The sequence below is a fragment of the Bombina bombina genome, chromosome 6, assembly GCF_027579735.1.
Source record: "Bombina bombina isolate aBomBom1 chromosome 6, aBomBom1.pri, whole genome shotgun sequence".
Classification (NCBI taxonomy): Eukaryota; Metazoa; Chordata; class Amphibia; order Anura; family Bombinatoridae; genus Bombina; species Bombina bombina.
In genome coordinates, this window is record NC_069504.1 from 740,383,220 (window position 1) to 740,407,104 (window position 23,885).

Genomic DNA, 23,885 nt, shown 5'->3' on the forward strand with positions numbered 1-23,885 from the left:
AAAAGGCTTCGGCAACCTCTTTCTTTTTGGCTAAGGAGTATAATACGCTTAGCTTATGAGACTGCTGGCCAGCAGCCTCCTGAAAGGATTACAGCTCATTCTACTAGAGCGGTAGCTTCCACATGGGCTTTTAAAAATGAGGCTTCTGTTGAACAGATTTGTAAGGCGGCGACTTGGTCTTTGCTTCATACTTTTTCAAAATTCTATAAATTTGATACTTTTGCTTCTTCGGAGGCTATTTTTGGGAGAAAGGTCTTGCAGGCAGTGGTGCCTTCCGTTTAAGCCTTGTCCCTCCCTTCATCCGTGTCCTATAGCTTTGGTATTGGTATCCCACAAGTAATAAATGATCCGTGGACTGGATACACCTTACAAAAGAAAACATAATTTATGCTTACCTGATAAATTTATTTCTCTTGTGGTGTATCCAGTCCACGGCCCGCCCTGTCATTTTAAGGCAGGTGTTTTTTATTTTTAAACTACAGTCACCACTGCACACTATAGTTTCTCCTTTCTCTTGCTTGTCTTCGGTCGAATGACTGGTAGTGGCAGTTAGGGGAGGAGCTATATAGACAGCTCTGCTGTGGGTGATCCTCTTGCAGCTTCCTGTTGGGAAGGAGAATATCCCACAAGTAATGGATGATCCGTGGACTGGATACACCACAAGAGAAATAAATTTATCAGGTAAGCATAAATTATGTTTTTTAAACATCAAAAATTCTGCTGATGACTGTCCCTTTTAATATAGCCTAAAATTTTAGCGAGGTGCTGAGTAAAATCAGCTGCGTGATGCACCCATTAAAGGGACACTAAATCCAATGTTTTTCTTTAATGATTCAGAAAGAGCATGTAATTTTAAGCAACTTTCTAATTTACTCCTATTATCAATTTTTCTTAGTTCTCTTGCTATCTTTATTTGAAAAGCAGGCATGTAAAGCTTAAGAGCCGGCCCATTTTTGGATCAGAACCTTGGTTACGCTTGCTTATTGATTGGATGATTGTAGTCACCAATAAGCAAGCACTATCTAGGGTGCTGAGCCTAAAATGGGCCGGCTCCTAAGTTTTACTTTTCTGCTTTTTAAATAAAGATAGCAAGAGAACGAAGAAAAGAAATGAATAGGGTTAAATTAGAAAGTTGCTTAAAATTGCATGCTCTATCCGAATCGTAAAATAAAGCATTTGGGTTTAGTATCCATTTAAAAAGGTCCTGGGGAGAACACTGTTGTGATATTGATATATTTGCAGCTTGGATTTACGTTATCTCCTTACTGGATGTGATATATGCGTGTGTTTCATGCGTACATTGTGTATTTTCTTGTGTCTTTCTTTACTTCAATAAAAAGAAATGTAAAAAAAATATGTGCAAACTGTATTTCCAGAGTATAATGTGCACGACAGTAAACTTAAATCAATTCAGTATGTTGTTAAAGGTGTCTCTTTAATGCAAGGATATTTAAGAAATAAGTGTGCAATAAATGCTTAAAGGGACACTGAACCCAAATTTTTTCTTTCTCCAACATTGGTGTGTCCGGTCCACGGCGTCATCCATTACTTGTGGGAAATGTTCTCCCCCACAGGGAAAGGCAAGGAGAGCACACAGCAAGAGCTGTCCATATAGCTCCCCCTCTGGCTCCGCCCCCCAGTCATTCTCCTTGCCGCTCTGAACAAGTAGCATCTACCACGGGGATGGCGAGGAGTTTGTGGTGTTAGTTGTAGTTTTTTATTCTTCTATCAAGAGTTTGTTATTTTAAAATAGTGCTGGCTTGTACTATTTACTCTATAACAGAAAAGTGATGACTATTTGAGTCGTCAGACTTTCCATCCGGGGGAGTGGGAACTCCATCCGGAGGTCTTTGCTCAGTTAACCCAATTATGGGGTATTCCAGACATGGATCTAATGGCGTCCCGTCAGAACTTCAAGATTCCTTGCTATGGGTCCAGATCCAGGGATCCCAAGGCGACTCTAGTGGATGCATTAGTGGCGCCTTGGTCGTTCAACCTAGCATATGTGTTTCCACCGTTTCTTCTCCTCCCCAGGCTCATAGCCAGGATCAAACAGGAGAAGGCCTCTGTGATTCTGATAGCTCCTGCGTACCAGGTATGCAGACCTGGTGAATATGTCATCGGCTCCACCATGGAAGCTACCTTTGAGACAGGACCTTCTAGTACAAGGTCCATTCGAACATCCCAATCTAGTTTCTCTGCAGCTGACTGCTTGGAAATTGAACGCTTGATTTTATCCAAGCGTGGGTTTTCAAATTCTGTGATTGATACTCTGGTCCAAGCCAGAAAACCTGTGACTAGAAGGATTTACCATAAAATATGGAAAAAATATATCTGTTGGTGTGAATCCAAAGGATTCTCCTGGAGTAAGATTAAAATTCCAAAGATTCTCTCCTTTCTCCAAGAAGGTTTGGATAAAGGATTGTCAGCTAGTTCTCTAAAAGGACAGATTTCTGCATTATCCGTCTTGTTGCACAAACGACTGGCAGCTTTGCCAGATGTACAAGCTTTTGTTCAGGCTTTGGTTAGAATCAAGCCTGTTTACAGACCCATGACTCCTCCTTGGAGTCTAAATTTAGTTCTTTCAGTTCTTCAAGGGGTTCCGTTTGAACCTTTACATTCCATAGATATTAAGTTACTATCTTAGAAAGTTCTGTTTTTGGTTGCTATTTCTTCTGCTAGAAGAGTTTCTGAATTATCTGCTTTGCAGTGTGATCCACCCTATCTGGTGTTCCATTCAGATAAGGTTGTTTTGCGTACTAAGCCTGGTTTTCTTCCAAAAGTTGTTTCCAACAAGAACATCAACCAGGAAATAGTTGTTCCTTCTTTGTGTCCGAATCGAGTTTCAAAGAAGGAACGTTTATTACACAATTTAGATGTTGTTCGTGCTTTAAAGTTCTATTTAGAAGCAACAAAAGATTTTAGACAAACCTCATCCTTGTTTGTCGTTTACTCTGGTAAGAGGAGAGGTCAAAAAGCTACTGCTACCTCTCTCTCTTTCTGGCTGAAAAGCATTATCCGCTTGGCTTATGAGACTGCCGAACGGCAGCCTCCTGACCGTATCACAGCTCACTCTACTAGGGCTGTGGCTTCCACATGGGCCTATAAGAACGAGGCTTCTGTTGACCAGATATGTAAGGCAGCGACTTGCCAAATTCTACAAATTTGATATTTTTGCTTCTTCGGAGGCTGTTTTTGGGAGAAAGGTTTTGCAAGCCGTGGTGCCTTCTGTTTAGGTAACCTGATTTGCTCCCTCCCTTCATCCGTGTCCTAAAGCTTTGGTATTGGTTCCCACAAGTAATGGATGACACCGTGGACCGGACACACCAATGTTGGAGAAAACAGAATTTATACTTACCTGATAAATTACTTTCTCCAACGGTGTGTCCGGTCCACGGCCCGCCCTGGTTTTTTTTAATCAGGTTGAAATTTTTTTTTCTTTATACACTACAGTCACCACGGCACCCTATAGTTTCTCCTTTTTCTCCTAACCGTCGGTCGAATGACTGGGGGGCGGAGCCAGAGGGGGAGCTATATGGACAGCTCTTGCTGTGTGCTCTCCTTGCCTTTCCCTGTGGGGGAGAACATTTCCCACAAGTAATGGATGACGCCGTGGACCGGACACACCGTTGGAGAAAGTAATTTATCAGGTAAGCATAAATTCTGTTTTCGTTATTCAGATAGAGCATGCAATTTTAAGCAACTTTCTAATTTACTCCTATTATCATTTTTTCTTTGTTCTTTTGCTATCTTTATTTGAAAAAGAAGGCATCTAAGCTTTTTTTTTAGTTTCAGAACTCTGGACAGCAATTTTTTATTGGTGGATGAATGTATCCACCAATCAGCAAGGACAACCCAGGTTGTTCACCAAAAATGGGCCGGCATCTAAACTTACATTCTTGCATTTCAAATAAAGATACCAAGAGAATTAAGAAAATTTGATAATAGAAGTAAATTAGAAAGTTGCTTAAAATGTCATGCTCTATCTGAATCATGAAAGAAAAAATTTGGGTTCAGTGTCCCTTTAAGTTTATATTTCCTTGCTCACTGTAGAATAATTGACTACTACTGGGCTTTAGTATTCACTGAATTATCAAAAATTAAGAACTAATAAAGCTTATTATTTTGCTATTTCCCTATTTTTTTTAACTTGCTTATTTTTTTTATCTCATCTTTATTTTTTCCTTTGTATAGTTCCCAGTTGTTGGATACTGATATGGATTATGAGCGGCCAAACGTTGAGACAATCAAGTGCGTTGTGGTTGGAGACAACGCAGTGGGTAAAACTCGACTGATCTGTGCAAGAGCATGCAATGCTACCCTGACCCAATACCAACTCCTAGCCACCCATGTCCCAACCGTCTGGGCCATAGATCAGTACCGAGTATGTCAGGAGGTGAGTGCAAACTCTGTATTGCATTATAATAGGTTGCTCTGCATTTATATAATCGCACACATTCTATATTGGAGACAACATGATCTGTATATTACTTGCCTTGTTGTAGCTTGTACCAGAGAATTCTCGCTAATGATATTCTCCCTGTGTCAGGTATTAGAGAGGTCCCGTGATGTTGTTGATGATGTCAGTGTATCATTGCGCCTTTGGGATACATTTGGTGACCACCATAAGGACAGACGTTTTGCCTATGGAAGGTGAAGAGTGTACCCACCTATCTTGCCTTTAATGATGTCTTCATGCATATGTCTTTCCTGTCTCTTTGGCTAGTTATACTTTTCTTCCTCTATTGTACCCTTGCCCTGCATCCCTTCTGCATATTTCTTTCCTTTGTTACCTTTTTTTTATATATTCTTCATATTTCATATTCATTTTTTTGTTCTTTATTCTGTCTGTTTATTATTCATTATATGAACCCTTTTGTATTCGTTCTCTACAAAATAATATTGTCAGTTTTTTCTCTTCCTTTTTTGTTTTTTATTCTCTTGTAACTTTCTCTTGTTCCTATTTATCTTTCCTCAGATCAGATGTGGTGGTTCTTTGCTTTTCCATTGCCAATCCTAATTCTCTTCAGCATGTTCAGACTATGTGGTACCCTGAGATTAAACATTTCTGCCCTCGTGCACCAGTCATCTTAGTAGGATGCCAGCTTGACCTACGATATGCTGATCTGGAGGCTGTGAACCGTGCACGACGTCCCCTTGCAAGGTAGTCTTTCACCCCTTCAAGCCTACAAGTTACATTTATTTTGTTCTGAAATATAAATATAATATGATGTTGCTCTCAAAGGAAAACATGGAATGTTGTAGATTATATGTAATCCAGGGGTCAACAAATGTGTTTAAAATTAGAAATTAGAAATTCAATTTACCACAATACAAAAATACCACACTTACTTGATAAAAGAACAGATTAACAATTTTGTATGTGATGTGTATGTATATATATATATATATATATATATACACATACATATACATACAAACAAATATGCCATGTGAGTGGTTTACACACATACACATCACAGCCTTACAGTCTACAAACTTTGTTGTCAAAGTGCCCTAAGGGCTGTAAAATTTGTAAATCACAATTGGCAGCTTGTAATAAAGAGCAGAGCAGCTAGTCCCACATCACCTCCAAAGCCTTTATAGAACAAAAACATTCATCCTGAAGCAGAATTTAACCCCCTGGCTATAAAAATGCCCTACAGCACATAACAAGTGAATACACTCTCTGGTAGCCAAGGGGTTAAAGTGCTCTGCTTGTTATGTTGTCATTCTAGGCAGCATTAGAAGCCTTGTACAGTCCTAACATGTTGTTTTGAAGCTTTCATTCCTCAACAAAAAGTGTCTGCTACACATCAGCGTGGAGCTTGGCTGTGTGAGGCAACAGAAGTACATAAAATTAAAAGTGAAACTAAAAATGCCTGGCGAAAATGGGAGGGGTTTAGTTTTAATATTTGCCCCTCTCACCTTCATGGCTCCCTCAACTACTGTAACATATTCCCAATAAACACTCGACTCTGTAAGCAAACTGGCAGCACAATTCTTACTAAAATTAATGCCCTCACAAAAAAAAAAAAAAAAAATTATTACTGACAGGCAAGCGCCCCTCACTGCAAGGCGCCTGTAGGCACATGCCTACTGTGCCTAATGGGAAATCCGGCCCTGGGTGGAATGATAGTTTGTGGTAAGGAAATGTAGAAACAAACCTTAATATACACAGCTAATGTAAGGAGTGTGTTAAAATAGAGATATTTCCATTTTATGTTAATGGAATACTAAACCCTATTTTTTTATTTCATTATTTGGATAGAGCATGCAATTTTTAGCAACCTTCTAATTTACTCCTATTATTATTTTTTCTTTGTTCTCTTGGTATCTTTATTTGAAAAAGTTGGAATGAAAGCTTTGAAGCTGGACCATATTAGGTTCAGTACCTGGGTTGTGCTTGCTGATTGGATAGCTAAATGTAGCCACCAATCAGCAAGAACTATTCAGGGTTTTGAACCAAAATTGGTCTGACTCCAAAGCTTTCATTTCTGCTTTTTCAAATAAAGATACCAAGAGAACAAAGAAAAAATTATAATAGGAGTAAATTAGAAAGTTGCTTCAAAATGCACGCTCTATCCGAATCATGATGAAAAAAAATAGGGTTTAGTATCCCTTTAAGTGCATTATTTTGTAAGTAATAAAATTCTTTTTATTTAATTCTAAAAAATTGGTGATGTTAAAAAAAAAAAACTTTGTTAAAAGGGTATATAAAAATAATATTGAATAATTCAATTGATATAAAAGTGCAAGTGTACAATTCTCCTAAATAAATATTCTGAAAATGCTTCTCCGGACCTGTTTAGCATGCCGTGTTTGTAGCGTGTCGAGCAGTAATCGGAAGTGATGTAATCACACTCTACAAACAACCTTACAAGCTAACTGATTAACCCCTTCACAGCCAGTAATTTCAAGTGTGGTGCACAGCTGCAAATAGTTGCCTTCTAATTGCCAGAAAGCAATGGCAAAGCTATGCATGTCTGATATTTCTGAACAAAGGGGACCCCAGAAAAGCTTTTACAACCATGTGTTTTATGACTGCAGTAGTTGTGTGTAAATAATTTCAGTGACAAACGAGTCAATGATTTTTTTTATATTTATATATATATATATATATATATATATATATATATATATATATATATATAATCTTATTTGGAGGCCAAATAGTGGCATCAAATATACCAAAATGGACCTATATCAATACCTTGGGTTGGCTACTTTAAAAATATATATATTTTTTTTATAGGTAAATAAAAAATCAAAAAACTCTGTTTAAACGGAGTGAGAGCAAAAATGCTTAAAACGGTCTTACTTTGGGCACATTTTTCGATTAAATTCCTGGTAGCGAAGGGGTTAAAGGGACTGTAAAGACCTAATTAAACTTTCATGAATCAGATAAAACATTTGATTTAAAACAACTTCCCACTTTAAAACCAAATTTGCTTTGTTCAGGTTTCCTTTGTTAGAGAGTAGACTCTGGAGCAGCAATATACTACTAGGAGCTAGGTGAGCACATCTAGTGAACCACTAAAAAGCATATAGGTGCTGCCACCAATAGTGCATTGCTGCTCCTGATCCTACCTAGGAATGCTGTTCAACAAAGGATGCCAAGAAAACATAGCGAATTTGGTAAACAAAAGTAAATTAGAAAGTTGTTTAAAATGACATGTTCACAACACACCTCACATACAGGCACACTATAAATGGCTTTAAAGTGAAAGTATGCATGACATTATCTTATAAGTGATATACAGATAGAAACCCCTTTATCCAAACTGCTTGGGACCAGAAAAGGTTTGAATTTTGGAATATTTTCATCTGTAAAATGAGACATTTTGGAGATGGGCCCAAGTGTAAACAACATCCTATTTCATTTAGGCCATATATGTCATAATACAACTTATACATGTAACCTAAAGGTAGTTTTATTATATATAGTACCCTCAGAAAATAGTAATTTCTTTCCTAAGACATGGAGAGTCCACAACGTCATTTCAATTACTAGTGGGATATTCACTTCTAGCCAGCAGGAGGAGGCAAAGAGCACACCAGCAGAGCTGTTCAGTGTCACTTCCCTACCCATAACCCCCAGTCATTCTCTTTGCCTCTGTCAATGGAGTATGTGAAGTTGGTGTCTGAAGATCTTATTCCTTTTTTGGGTACTTTTCCCTGCAAGCAAGTATTTGGCTTTAGTTGTGTCCACATCAATCTCTTGAGTAAAAGTAATGGTGGCTTTTAAGCAGTTAGGAAGTGGTGAGGTGGTCCTTGCTCAGATTTCTAACATGATTGCTACCCTAGTTATAGAAAGCCAGATTTGGTTACTCTGTTCTTTCTTTTTCTACTGTTCTCTTATAGGAGTATGTGTCCTTTCACACCTTGTGAGCTGTCTTCCTGCACGACAGCTGAATATGCAGGTAAGTGCTTTTTGTCTTCTAGATACTGGAGACTTGCACTTTTCAGGTTTTGTTTTTGAAAAAAAAAGACTGCATTTTTTGGGACATATTAAAGGGACACTGAACCCAAATTTGTTCATTTGTAATTCAGAAAGAGCATGCAATTTTAAGCAACTTTCTAATTTACTCCTATTATAAATTTTTCTTAGTTCTCTTACTATAATTTTTTTTAAAAAAATAAGTATCTAAGCTTTTTTTTGGTTTCCGTACTCTGGACAGCACTTTTTTATTGGTGGATGAATTTATCCACCAATCAGCAAGGACAACCCAGGTTGTTCACCAAAAATGGGCCAGCATCTAAACTTACATTCTTGCATTTCAAATAAAGATACCAAGAGAATGAAGAAAATTTGATAATAGGAGTAAATTCGAAATTTGCTTGAAATTTCATGCTCAATCTGAATCACGAAAATTAAATTTTTGGGTACAGTGTCCCTTTAATCCTTGGTTAAGGGTTTATTTGGGCAGAGTGCAGGCATGTTTGTATATGAGGGGAGACTTTTGTAACTTCCCTTATGTGTGATGGGACTGTTTCCTTAGGCTGAAGGGTATCCTTTTTTATTTGTGAGGGAGACGTTTACATATTTGTATCTTACTGTCTGTTGGAAACATGTCCAGATCCGTCAGTTTTAATAAGGCTGAAAGACGTTTGCACGCTTTCTGTTAGTGCGCAGTTTCTTTGTGTGCCGGGCACGTGACACCCGCTCTTCCGCTTGTACGCTTGAAGTGGAGCGGTGTCATTCTCTGCAGGCTATCGACTGTGACGGCTGTTGGAGCTTCAAGTTCTCTCTTATTTGGCTACTAATGGTGACAGTAGGGCAACTCAGTCTGACTGAGGTGTAGAGGTGTTACATTTTTGCTTATGTTTGGGAGCATATTAACACTTTGTAGTATCCCAGTTTTCCTTGTTAAAGAGGCAGTTACTGCGCTTTGAGGAAGTTCAGTTTCTTTTAAAGTGACAGTAAACTTTTTTGTTGTCTCATTTACTTTTTTTTTTTTATCTTAGCTATGGACACTAAACAGGAGTCTTTCATTTGATAAATGTTTATTATGTTTAGAGGCCCAAATTGGTTTACCTATGCAATTTTGTTCCTCATGTTTAGCTAAGACCCTAAAGCTTAAAGATAAACTACTCTCGTCTGAGCCTATTGTCTCTCAGGATAATGTTGTTCAGGATATGACACAGCTTTCTCCTCAAACATCCCAAGCCTCAATGGCATCACATACAGTTCACTGTAGTTCCTCTCAGCCTCCTGGAGGAGTATATTTGCCAATAGATTTTGCTGCACAGGTATCTTCTGTGGTATCTGCGGCTTTATCTGTTTTTCCCATGATGGGGAAGCGCAAGAGGAAATCTAAACATTTTTCTGATAATAAGGTGTCTGTCCCATCTGCTGCTTCGAAGGTTGACCTCTCTCATAAGTCTGATGAGGAGGATACCTCGGTAGCTTCTGAGGGTGAAATCTCAGACACTGACAGTATAAATCCTTTGTCTGATTCTGAAGTAAACTTCAGATTGAAGCTTGAACACCCTCGGTTACTTTTAAAGTAGGTATTGGCTACTTTGGATGACTCTGATTCTTCTGTCACTGTCAACCCTAAGAAATCTAGTTCCTTCCTCTGTGGAAGGGTTTCCTGTTCCAGACCGTGTGTCGGAGATCATTACACAGGAATGGAATAAGTCAGAGATTCCTTTTTCCCCGCCTCCTGTCTTTAAAAAAGATGTTTCCTGTTGCTGACTCAATTCGAGACTCAAGGCGCACGGTGTCTAAGGTAGAAGGGGCTATTTCTACGCTGGCCAAGAGAACCACGATTCCTATAGAGGATTGCTGTTCTTTTAAGGATCCCATGGACAAAAAGCTGGAGGCTTATTTAAAGAAAATGTATGTTCATTAGGGTCTTCAATGGCAACCTGCTGTTTGTATTGCTACGGCAACAAGCGCAGCATCTTATTGGTGTGATGCTTTGTCCAAGGTGATTTTAGAGGAGACTCCGCTAGAGGAGATCCAAGATAGGATCAAGGCTCTTAAACTGGCCAATTCCTTTATCTCTGATGCCAACATGCAAGTTATTAGACTGGGAGCCAAGATGTCTGACTTCACTGTTCTAGCCCGCAGGGCTTTGTGGCTGAAATCTTGGTCGGCTGATGTTACCTCCAAGTCCAAGCTCCTGTTGCTACCTTATAAGGGTAAGACCCTGTTTGGTCCTGGTCTGGCGGACATAATTTCTGAAATTACAAGTGGAAAGGGGTCTTTTCTACCTCAAGACAAGAAGAATAGACCTAAGGGACGCCAACATTCTAATTTTCATTCCTTTCGTAACTTCAAAGATCAAAAGTCTTCCTCCTCCTCTTCCAAGCCGGAGCAGTCCAAGTCCTCTTGGAGATCAAATCAGACTTGGAACAAGGGGAAGCAATCGAAGAAACCTTCATCTGACACTAAGTCAGCATGAAGGGTCTGCCCCTGGTCCAGGATTGGATCAAGTGGGGGACAGACTTTCCTTGTTTCGTCAAGCGTGGATACGTGATGTCCCAAACCCTTGGGCTGTGGACATAGTATCTCACAGTTACAAAATAGAATTCAAATCTTGTCCTCCCAAGGGCAGATTCCTCCTCTCAAGGTTATCTGCGGATTAGTTAAAAAGGGAGGCATTCTTAAGCTCCGTTCAGGACCTTTCCTCCCTGGGAGTGATTGTTTCAGTTCCAGTAAGGGAACAGGGTCTAGGATTCTATTCAAATCTATTTGTGGTTCCCAAAAAAAGAGGGAACTTTTCAACCCATCTTAGACCTAAATTGTCTCAACAAATTTCTCAGGGTACCGTCCTTCAAAATGGAAACCATTCGTTCCATTCTTCTTTTGGTCCAAGAGGGTCAGTTCATGACGACCATAGACCTGAAGGACGCGCATCTTCATGTTCCCATCCACAGGGATCATCACCAGTTCCTGAGATTTTCTAGATAAGCACTTTCAATTTGTTGCTCTTCCGTTAGGCCTTGCCACAGCTCCCAGAAGTCCGCTTCCCAGAAAACTGTGAAGCGGACTTCCTCAGCAGACGATCCTTTCACCCAGGGGAATGGTCTCTCCACCCCAAGGTGTTTGCAGAGATAACTCTAAGATGGGGGCTTCCAGAGATTGACCTCATGCTTCTCATCTCAATGCCAAACTACCCAGGTATGGGTCGAGATCGAGGGACCCTCAGGCAGAATTAGACGCATTAGCGGTTCCAAGGAGGTTAAAGCTCATATCTTTTTCCTCCATTGGCTCATCTCCCTCGAGTAGTGGCTCGCATCAAGCAGGAGCAAGCTCCGGTGATTCTAATAGCACCATCCTGGCCTCGAAGGACCTGGTTTACAGATCTGGTGAGAATATCCTCCTCCTCTCCATGGAGCTTACCTTATCGGGCGTACCTTCTAATGCAGGGCCCATTCCTACATCAATATCTAGATTCTCTGAGGCTGACTGCTTGGAAATTGAACGCTTAGTCATATCCAAAAGAGGGTTCTCTGATAGCGTCATAGACACTTTGATTCAGGCTCGTAAGCCAGTTACTCTGCGCATTTACCATAAGATGTGGCGGACTCACCTTTATTGGTGTGAGGAACGTGGTTTACCATGGCACAAGGTGAAGGTTACTAGACTTTTGTCTTTTCTCCAAGATGGTTTGGAGAAGGGTCTGTCTGCCAGCTCTCTGAAGGGTGAGATCTCGGCCCTATCGGTTTTACTGCACAAGATATTAGCGGATCTTCCGCACGTGCAGTCCTTTGTTAAGGCTCTAAATAGTATCAGACCTGTATTCAAACCCGTTGCTCCTCCTTGGAGCCTCAACCTTGTTCTTTGTGTTGTGTAGCAAGTTCCATTTGAACCCATAAACGCTGTTGATCTTAAGCGTTTATCCTGGAAAGTTTTGTTTTTGTTGGCTATTGCCTCAGCTTGCAGAGTCTCTGAGATTTCTGCTTTACAGTGTGACCCCCCTTACCTTGTTTTCCATGCTGATAAGGCGGTTTTACGAACTAAGTTAAGGTTCCTACCTAAGGTGGTCTCAGATCGCAACATCAATCAGGAGATTGTTGTTCCTTCTTTTTGTCCCAACCCTTCTTCCTCGAAGGAACGTTTGCTCCACAATCTGGATGTTGTTCATGCCTTAAAATTCTACCTTCAAGCTACTAAGGATTTCAGGCAATCTTTATCTTTGTTTGTTCTATATGCTGGTAGAGGCAAGGGACAGAAGGCCACTGCGACTTCTTTATCTTTGTGGTTGAGGAGTATCATCCGCTTAGCTTATGAGAAAGTGGGGCAACAGCCTCCTGAGAGAAAAATGGCTCATTCCACTAGGGCAGTTGCTTCCTCCTGGGCTTTTAAGAACAAAGCCTCTATGGATCAGATGTGTAAGGCGGCTACCTGGTCCTGCTTACATACATTTTCAAAATTCTATAAATTCGATGTTTTTGCTTTGGCTGAAGCAGCTTTTGGGAGAAAGGTGTTGCAGGCTGTGGTGCCCTCAGATTAGGGTCCGAATTTTTCTCCCAATCCCTTTGGAGCTTGGGTAATGGTTCCCAACAGTAATAAATGAAGTCATGGAGTCTCCCTGCCTTTGAAAAGAAAACAAAATTTATGCTTACCAGATAAATTGGGCGGCCCCCTTTTACTTTTCTTCTGGCACCTCTATACCCTAATATTTCTCCTACTTTTCCTTATTCCCTCGGCCGAATGACTGGGGGGATGGGGGAAGTGGGAGGGATATTTATAGCCTTTGGCTGGGGTGTCTTTGCCTCCTCCTGGTGGCCAGGTGTTGATATTCCATCCCAACAGTAATGAATGAAGTTGTGGACTCTCCCTGCCAGGAAAGAAATGAATTTATCTGGTAAGCATAAATTTAGTTTTTTTTTATGGAACCCCTATCTTTTATTGTAGTGCTAGGCAGGTCCTAGTCTACCTTGTGGTTAATTTGGCTCTGTGTTCACCATACAATGAGCACAACAAAATTAGCTTGAATTTTCAAAGATTCTGTATCAAGACTTTCCTTTTGTGGTTTGAGTGAGTCATACAAAACTCATAAACCTGACAGACAAGCATCTGTAATAATTATAAACCGCTATCGTTTACAGAGATTGCATTCCACAGCAAGATGGGATCTGTAAATTGAATAACAGAGAGAACACATGACTGAAAGTGACAGACAACGTCTCTTTGAAAGACCTTAAATGCACTTGTTCCACTGCGACAAAACATTAAGTGCCCCAAGAGAAACGCACACAAACAGAATGACCTCTATCATAGTTGCAATCAGTGCAATTAATATCATTTACTGCCTGAATACCGGAATTACTTCTTTTATGTGTTGGGTTTGTTCTGCTGTCTGTCAGGAACACTGTGAATCAAATCAAATCTAAAATTAAACCTCATAGAAGTTAAAGTGCACTGCGTTACTACAGCTTCCTTGATCAATCTTCAGAAAAAAAAACTATTTAGAGAGTGTAAAAATGTCTTCCCTTTTAATGTGTTCTCAATAATATGTTTTACTTGCTGGAGTGTGTTAAATTGTACACAAATAGCTCCTTTACCTTTTTATTTGAAATAGCTGTTTTTGAATGTCAAATAACCACCAATATAGAAAATATGAATATGTTTTATATTTTCTAAAAAAAAAACACACACACAAAAAAAACAAAATCTATCGGCTAGATTTAGAGTTCTGCGGCCAAAGGGGTGCGTTAGCTACGCGTGCTTTTTTTCGCCCGCACCTTTTAAATACCTGGTATTTAGAGTTCACAGAAGGGCTGCGTTAGGCTCCAAAAAGGGAGCGTATAGCATATTTACTGCCACTGCAACTCTAAATACCAGCGGTGCTTACGGACGCGGCCAGCTTAAAAAACGTGCTCATGCACGATTCCCCCATAGGAAACAATGGGGCTGTTTGAGCTGAAAAAAAACCTAACGCCTGCAAAAAAGCAGCGTTCAGCTCCTAACGCAGCCCCATTGTTTCCTATGGGGAAACACTTCCTAAGTCTGCACCTAACACCCTAACAGGTACCCCGAGTCTAAACACCCCTAGCCTTACACTTATTAACCCCTAATCTGCCCCCCCACAACGTCGCCGCCAGCTACCTACAATAATTAACCCCTAATCTGCCGACCGGACCACACCGCTACTATAATAAATGTATTAACCCCTAAAGCTAAGTCTAACCCTAACACTAACACCCCCCTAAGTTAAATATAATTTAAATCTAACGAAATAAATTAACTCTTATTAAATAAATTATTCCTATTTAAAGCTAAATACTTACCTGTAAAATAAATCCTAATATAGCTACAATATAAATTATAATTATATTGTAGCTATTTTAGGATTAATATTTATTTTACAGGCAACTTTGTATTTATTTTAACCAGGTACAATAGCTATTAAATAGTTAATAACTTTGTAGGAAGGGAGGCCCCAGATAATACCAGACGTACCATATCTCTGGTTGACTATCTTACAAAGACGGAAACGCCTTCTCTGGTCCTGTCATTGGACGCAGAGAAGGCATTCGACAGAATAGATTGGGACTTTCTGTTTAGTGTTTTGGAGAGGATGGGCTTCCAAGAGAGATTCATTCAAGCAGTTAAAAGTATATATTCATATCCTGTGGCCACAATCAGGGCTGCAGGTTTTCAGTCACAATCCATAGATATACTAAATGGGACCAGACAGGGTTGCCCCTTGTCCCCGCTCCTGTTTGCGCTCAGTATTGAGCCGTTAGCCGCACAAATAAGATTATCCCCAGACATTCATGGAGTGCGGATTGCACAACAGGAATTTAAATTGTCTCTTTTTGCTGATGATGTGCTCCTCACTTTGACCAAGCCATTGATGTCTCTGCCCAACCTGTACCGAATCCTATTAGATTATGCTAACATTTCAGGCTACAAGGTAAACTTGGAAAAAAGCGAAGCTTTAGCTATAGCACTCCCTGACCACACTAAAAAGTTAATTGAAACTAATTTTGAGTTCACTTGGGCAAAAGGAGCAATTAAGTATTTAGGCATCCATCTGTCAACTAATGTCAAAGCACTTTTTGATTTGAACTATGCCCCCCTGTTTAAGACAATTAGGAGAGACTTGGGGAAGTGGAAGTTGGGGAACTTCTCTTGGTATGGACGGCTGACAGCCATAAAAATGAATATTCTTCCCAAGCTTTTATACCTATTTAGGGCTTTGCCAATCAAAATACCCTTATTGGAACTTCAAAAATTGCAAACAGACCTAATAAGGTTTGTAAGGGGCCCCAAAACAGCTAGGATAGCCTCTCATATTCTTAAATTACATAGAAGTTTGGGGGGGGTGGGAGTCCCCAACCTGGTAGATTATTTTCAGGCAGCAAGATTAGGACAGAACACGTTAATAGGCAGAAAAACAGACAGACTGGTCTGGGTGGAAGTGGAGACGGCGATTTCCTCATATAGATCCCCAGAAGATATCCTATGGAAAAGAGATAGTAAGTCTAGTGGAGACTCAGCTGCCTCATCAATAACTAAGGACATGATGAAGATGTGGCAGACTTTGACCAGATCTCTGCACCTAATTCCGGTAAACTCATTGGTGAGACCGATCAAAACTTTACTACACACTGAATTCCGGGTCCAGGTGGAAAAATGGGAGAATAAGGGTCTCTATAGAGTGGCAGATTTCTATCAAAATGGTAAATTAGTTACATATAACTGTATACAAGAAATGATTAGACCTGACAAACTCCAGTGGTTCCTATATCTCCAGGTAACTTCAGCTATTGCAAAATATATACCACATTATCAGAAGCAATCCCCAACAGCATTAGAACGATTATGCGGTTCAGGTGATAGGGGTAAAAAGGTGATCTCTCAGATTTATTTAACACTACAAAAAACCAGAAACACCTCTAAGACACTAACAGCAGCTAAGTGGGAGGCAGACTTGAACAAAGAGTACTCTAGGGAGGAATGGGAGGCGATCTTCGCCTCTTCTACCAGGGGACTGATTTGCGCTGATTTTAGAGAAAACTGCATAAAGACGTCATTCCGGTGGTACCTTACTCCAATTATTACGGCTCATTACTCTGAGAAGGGAAACAGAAACTGTTATAGGGGGTGCTCAGCGATAGGGACATATATACACATGTGGTGGGAGTGCCCTCAGGTGCAACGGATATGGGTAGATCTATCTAAGATGCTGAGTACAGTACTGAACGAAAATATTGCCCTGGGGGCATCTCAGGCACTCCTGAACGAGCATATACCTAGATTCAATTCAGCTACTAACACATTCATTCGCTTGCTATGTACAGCTACTAGGATCACTATTGCTAAGTACTGGAAGACAGGGGTACCCTCCTGGGGGGAGGTAAAAGAGAGGATCCAAATGGTATATAAGATGTCAGAAACTGTAGCTTCCATACAGGGGAATAAGGAACAGTTCTTAAAGGTCTGGTACTACTGGATGTTGATGGATGGATGAGAGGGCGGCCTAGAGGGGGTATTCCCCCTCAAAAATGAATGATAGGGGATCAGGTGACATTCAAACTACCGAGACCTCCTGAGACATAAACCAGACAAGACACAATTAGGCAATGGGAGATAGCTTTGGGTGAAAAGGAGTCTCTCCTCTCGGAACAGTGTACAAGATAAAAACGAAACAGGCAAGTTGAATGTTAAAATTGTTTATTTGTTGTAAGGTTAGTTCATTTGTTGATGTTAACTCTTTTTTTTTTTTCTCAAGCTCAGTATTATAAAATTAATAAGACGAGCAGAAAGTCAGAAATGCAGAACTTTTGGACATTCTTTAAATACATTTACAGCTCTGCTTAAGTACCTACCGACCCAAGGGTTATACAGCTTTGTTGAGGTGTGAAAGCTCACTCAACAAATTCATGGACTTTGGGGTGGGAGGGCCAATTTATGCACTGTTGTCGGATACATTCTGTAATTGAAGTCTTATTTTCAATAAAAAATATTTCAACTAAATAGTTAATAACTATTTAATAGCTACCTAGTTAAAATAATTACAAAATTACCTGTAAAATAAATCCTAACCTAAGTTACAATTAAACCTAACACTACACTATCAATAAATTAATTAAATAAAATACCTACAATTATCTACAATTAAACCTAACACTACACTATCAATAAATAAATTAAATACAATTCCTACAAATAAATACAATTAAATAAACTAACTAAAGTACAAAAAATAAAAAAGAACTAAGTTACAAAAAATAAAAAAATATTTACAAACATTTGAAAAATATCGGAACAGCCAATAGAATGCAAACTCAATCTGATTGGCTGATCGGATCAGCCAATTGGATTGAACTTGAATCTGATTGGCTGATTCCATCAGCCAATCAGAATTTTCCTACCTTAATTCCGATTGGCTGATAGAATCCTATCAGCCAATCGGAATTCGAGGGACGCCATCTTGGATGACGTCCCTTAAAGGAACCTTCATTCGTCGTCTAGTCGTCGGAAGAAGAGGATGGATCCGCGCCGGATGTCTTCAAGATGGAGCCGGTCGTCATCGGATCGAAGAACATAGAAGATGCGGCTTTGATGAAGATGTTTGCCGGTCCGGATCGACTCTTCTGCCCGGATAGGATGAAGACTTCTGCCCGAAGATAGATTTCTTCAGCTGCCGCTTGGATCCAGACTTCAGCCGGAGGATGGACTTCACTCTTCAGCCACCGCTTGGGCTTGGATGAAGATTTCGGAGGCTCTTCTGGACAGATCGGGACCCGGTGTGGTGAAGACAAGGTAGGGAGATCTTCAGGGGCTTAGTGTTAGGTTTATTTAAGGGGGGTTTGGGTTAGATTAGGGGTATGTGGGTGGTGGGTTGTAATGTTGGGGGGGGGGGTATTGTATGTTTTTTTTTTTACAGGCAAAAGAGCTGAATTCTTTGGGGCATGCCCCGCAAAGGGCCCTTTTAAGGGCTGGTAAGGTAAAAGAGCTTTGAACTTTTTAATTTAGAATAGGGTAGGGCATTTTTTTATTTTGGGGGTCTTTGTTATTTTATTAGGGGGCTTAGAGTAGGTGTAATTAGTTTAAAATTGTTGTAATATTTTTCTAATGTTTGTAAATATTTTTTTATTTTTTGTAACTTAGTTCTTTTTTATTTTTTGTACTTTAGTTAGTTTATTTAATTGTATTTATTTGTAGGAATTGTATTTAATTTATTTATTGATAGTGTAGTGTTAGGTTTAATTGTAGATAATTGTAGGTATTTTATTTAATTAATTTATTGATAGTGTAGTGTTAGGTTTAATTGTAACTTAGGTTAGGATTTATTTTACAGGTAATTTTGTAATTATTTTAACTAGGTAGTTATTAAATAGTTATTAACTATTTAATAGCTATTGTACCTGGTTAAAATAAATACAAAGTTCCCTGTAAAATAAATATTAATCCTAAAATAGCTACAATATAATTATTATTTATATTGTAGCTATATTAGGGGTTATTTTACAGGTAAGTATTTAGATTTAAATAGGAATAATTTATTTAATAAGAGTTAATTTATTTTGTTAGATAAAAATTATATTTAATTTAGGGGGGGGTTAGGGTTAGACTTAGCTTTAGGGGTTAAAAAATTTATTAGAGTAGCGGTGAGCTCCGGTCGGCAGATTAGGGGTTAATACTTGAAGTTAGGTGTCGACGATGTTAGGGAGAGCAGATTAGGGGTTAATACTATTTATTATAGGGTTATTGAGGCGGGAGTGAGGCGGATTAGGGGTTAATACATTTATTATAGTGGCGGTGCGGTCCGGTCGGCAGATTAGGGGTTAATAAGTGTAGGTAGGTGGCGGCGACGTTGGGGGCGGAAGATTAGGGGTTAATAAATATTATGTAGGTGTCGGCGGTGTTAGGGGCAGCAGATTAGGGGTACATAGGGATAACGTAGGTGGCGGCGGTGTGCGGTCAGCAGATTAGGGGTTAAAAAATTTAATAGAGTGGCGGCGATGTGGGGGGGCCTCAGTTTAGGGTTACATAGGTAGTTTATGGGTGTTAGTGTACTTTAGAGCACAGTAGTTAAGAGCTTTATAAACCGGCGTTAGCCCAGAAAGCTCTTAACTACTGACTTTTTTCTGCGGCTGGAGTTTTGTCGTTAGATTTCTAACGCTCACTTCAGCCAAGACTCTAAATACCGGCGTTAGAAATATCCCATTGAAAAGATAGGATACGCAAATGGCGTAGGGGGATCTGCGGTATGGAAAAGTCGCGGCTGGAAAGTGAGCGTTAGACCCTTTCCTGACTGACTCCAAATACCAGCGGTAGCCCAAAACCAGCGTTAGGAGCCTCTAACGCTGGTTTTGACGGCTACCGCCAAACTCTAAATCTAGCCGTATGTAAATAAAAATTAGCATGCAAATTATGACTCTTAGGGAAGTCTCCCGGTCTTATCCGACCGTGGAGATTGACAGCTCCTGCTTGCGCGTTATTGGCTGTGAGCTCGGGCAGGAGGCAGGTGAACTGAGGCAGACAGGGGTGAATATGTACGCCCCTGTCCGCCCTAACTTGATAAATCAAGCCCTAAGTCATCAGGCAAATTAATAAACTATTATAGTATTTATTGCCTCTAATAGAATGGATATTAGATTCACAATGTTTTATCAAGAATATACTCTCTGGACAGATCTTGCAGCTTAGAATGCTTTTATTATTAGACTTCAGTTGTAATTACAAGACATGCCTGTTGTCGTGCTATAGAATATTATATAAGTCTAAAATAAATTAATTAACATATTGCTCATTTTTTAACATCTTTGTTGCAGTTTTTCAATAGTCAGACTCCACCCAACACTGTTTAACCTTTTGATCTTTTGGTCAAAAAATACTCTGCTCTCACTGATATCAATCAATTTACCAAGGGTGCCAATATTAGTGGAGGGCACTGTATGTATATATGTATGTGTATATATCTACATATATCTATCTATATATATCTATCTATCTATATAGATAGATAGATAGATAGATATATGGTACATAGGTTATCTTGTCAAAGTGGTATCAGTAAGAGAGTTGAAAGGGACAGTAAACATCTTAAAGGGATATGAACCCCAAAATGTTCTTTCATTATTCAGAAAGAGCGTGCAATTGTAAACAACTTTTTAATTTACTTCTATTAGCTATATTTTATTTGTTCCTTTGGTATCTTTTGTCGAAAAGCAGGGCCGTAAACTTAGGATCCGGACCATTTCTTGAGCACTATATGGCAGCACTATTTCCTGCCATCTAGTGCTCCAGATGCCTACCTAGGTATCTCTTTGATACAGTATATCATGGGAACGAAGCAAATTTGATAATAGAAGTAAATTGGAAGCTTTTTTTTTTTAAATGATTTGTTCTGTCTCAATCACAAAAGAAAATGTTTCGTTTTCATCTCCCTTTAATATAAAAGGTTTAGTTATGTGTAAAGCACTTTATACTAGCATAATGGCCGTGGCTAGGCTGGTCAGCTGCAGAGTCAAGCCCAGATTGGCTCCTCTAAATAATGCAGATGGTAGCTGGAGAATGGCAATTGAAAAACAATTGCAGCAAACTAAATGCTCATTTGTTATAAAACATTAAGACTTGGCTGGTATGTTATTCTATAGCAACACAGAAATGTCTTGTAATTACAAGGTGTTTACTGTCCCTGTAAATGACAATACACAGCCCCTATATCTTTATCACACTTACTAACTCCCTTTTTTTATTTTTATTTGTCCGTCCTCCTCAACTCTCTCCATACATGAATCAGTCTCCACCTCATAGCTTAGTGGGGGCAGAAACCCAATTTTTTCTTTCATGAATCAGACAGAACATACATTTTTATACAAGTTTCCAATTTACTTCTATTATCAAATTAGTTTTGCTCCCTTATTATTCTTTGTTGCCAGCCCTTGCTGATCCTCTCAGATGCCCTCTTCCTTGCACACAGCCTCCTCATCCCCTTATCCCCTCTCCCTCACATATAACGTCTGCTCAACCTTCAACACCACCCTAAACAAATGGCATTGCCTATAATTTTATAACATTTTTTTTTTTTTTTTAAATTTATTTTCTCCAACATTGGTGTGTCCGGTCCACGGCGTCATCCTTACTTGTGGGATATTCTCTTCCCCAACAGGAAATGGCAAAGAGTCCCAGCAAAGCTGGTCACATGATCCCTCCTAGGCTCCGCCCACCCCAGTCATTCTCTTTGCCGTTGCACAGGCAACATCTCCACGGAGATGGTTAAGAGTTTTTTGGTGTTTAAATGTAGTTTTTATTCTTCTATCAAGTGTTTGTTATTTTAAAATAGTGCTGGTATGTACTATTTACTCTGAAACAGAAAAGGATGAAGATTTCTGTTTGTAAGAGGAAGATGATTTTAGCAGACAGTAACTAAAATCGGTTGCTGTTTCCACATAGGACTGTTGAGATGAAGTAACTTCAGTTGGGGGAAACAGTTAGCAGACTTTCTGCTTAAGGTATGACTAGCCATATTTCTAACAAGACTGTGTAATGCTGGAAGGCTGTCATTTCCCCTCATGGGGACCGGTAAGCCATTTTCTTATTCAAAAACAAACAGAATATAGGGCTTATTATGGGCTAAAAAACTGGTAGACATTTTTATGGGCTAAATCGATTGCTTTATTTGTGCATATTATTCAAATTTAGGCTAACAATTGACATTTATAATCTTGGGGAACGTTTATAAAACGGCAGGCACTGTATTGGACACCTTTTTCAGTCAGGGGGCCTTTCTAGTCATAGACTGAGCCTCATTTTCGGGCCATTAATGCGCAGTTGTTTTTTGAGAACAGGGCATGCAGATGCATGTGTGTGGATCTAAGAATCTCTGAAAAAGCTTTTAGAAGGCTTCATTTGGTATCGTATTCCCCTCAGGGCTTGGTTGGGTCTTAGCAAAGACTGTATCTGGGACTGTATAGGGGTTAAATTGAAAAACGGCTCTGGTTCCGTTATTTTAAGGGTTAAAGCTCTGAAATTTGGTGTGCAATACTTTTAAGGCTTTAAGACACTGTGGTGAAAATTTGGTAATTTTTGAACAATTCCTTCATACTTTTTCACATATTCAGTAATAAAGTGTTTTCTGTTTGAAATTTAAAGTGACAGTAACGGTTTTATTTTAAAACGTTTTTTGTGCATTGTTGACAAGTTTAAGCCTGTTTAACATGTCTATACCTTCAGATAAGCTATGTTCTATATGTATGAAAGCCAATGTGTCTCCCCATTTAAATTTGTGATAATTGTGCCATAGCGTCCAAACAAAGTAAGGACAGTACTGCCACAAATAATGTTATTGCCCAAGATGATTCCTCAAATGAGGGGAGTAAACATGATACTACATCATCTCCTACTGTGTCTACACCAGTTTTGCCCATGCAGGAGGCCCCTAGTACATCTAGTGCGCCAATACTTATTACCATGCAACAATTAACGGCTGTAATGGATAACTCCATAGCAAATCTTTTATCCAAAATGCCTACTTATCAGAGAAAGCGCGATTGCTCTGTTTTAAACACTGAAGAGCAAGAGGACGCTGATGATAATTGTTCTGTCATACCCTCACACCAATCTGAAGGGGCCATGAGGGAGGTTTTGTCTGAGGGAGAAATTTCAGATTCAGGAAAAATTTCTCATCAAGCTGAACCTGATGTTGTGACATTTAAATTTAAATTAGAACATCTCCGCGCACTGCTTAAGGAGGTGTTATCTACTCTGGATGATTGTGACAATTTGGTCATTCCAGAGAAATTATGCAAGATGGACAGGTTCCTAGAGGTTCCGGTGTCCCCCGACGCTTTTCCTATACCCAAGCGGGTGGCGGACATAGTAAATAAAGAGTGGGAAAAGCCCGGCATACCTTTTTGTTCCTCCCCCTATATTTAAGAAATTATTTCCTATGGTCGACCCCAGAAAGGACTTATGGCGGACAGTCCCCAAGGTCGAGGGGGCAGTTTCTACTCTAAACAAACGCACGACTATTCCTATCGAAGATAGTTGTGCTTTCAAAGATCCTATGGATAAAAAATTGGAAGGTTTGCTTAAAAAGATTTTTGTACAGCAAGGCTACCTTCTACAACCAATTTCATGCATTGTTCCTGTCACTACGGCAGCGTGGTTCTGGTTCGAGGAACTAGAAAAGGTGCTCAGTAGAGAAACTCCATATGAGGAGGTTATGGACAGAGTTCACGCACTTAAATTGGCTAACTCTTTTATTTTAGATGCCGCTTTGCAATTAGCAAAATTAGCGGCGAAAAATTCAGGGTTTGCTATTGTGGCGCGCAGAGCGCTTTGGCTAAAGTCTTGGTCAGCGGATGTGTCATCCAAGACAAAATTACTTAACATTCCTTTCAAAGGTAAAACTTTATTTGGACCTGATTTGAAAGAGATTATTTCAGACATCACTGGGGGAAAGGGC

The 23,885-nt window shown here is 39.6% G+C and overlaps 1 protein-coding gene across 1 annotated transcript in view; it reads left to right on the forward strand.

The window, feature by feature from the left end:
* RHOBTB2 (Rho related BTB domain containing 2) overlaps positions 1-23,885 on the forward strand; it is a 183,700-nt gene that overhangs the window by 128,623 nt on the left and 31,192 nt on the right. Inside the window, exons 4-6 of the mRNA XM_053717979.1 lie at positions 4,195-4,396; positions 4,550-4,653; positions 4,979-5,164. Coding sequence (XP_053573954.1) covers positions 4,195-4,396; positions 4,550-4,653; positions 4,979-5,164 — 492 coding nt within the window. The remainder of the gene's footprint in view (positions 1-4,194; positions 4,397-4,549; positions 4,654-4,978; positions 5,165-23,885) is intronic.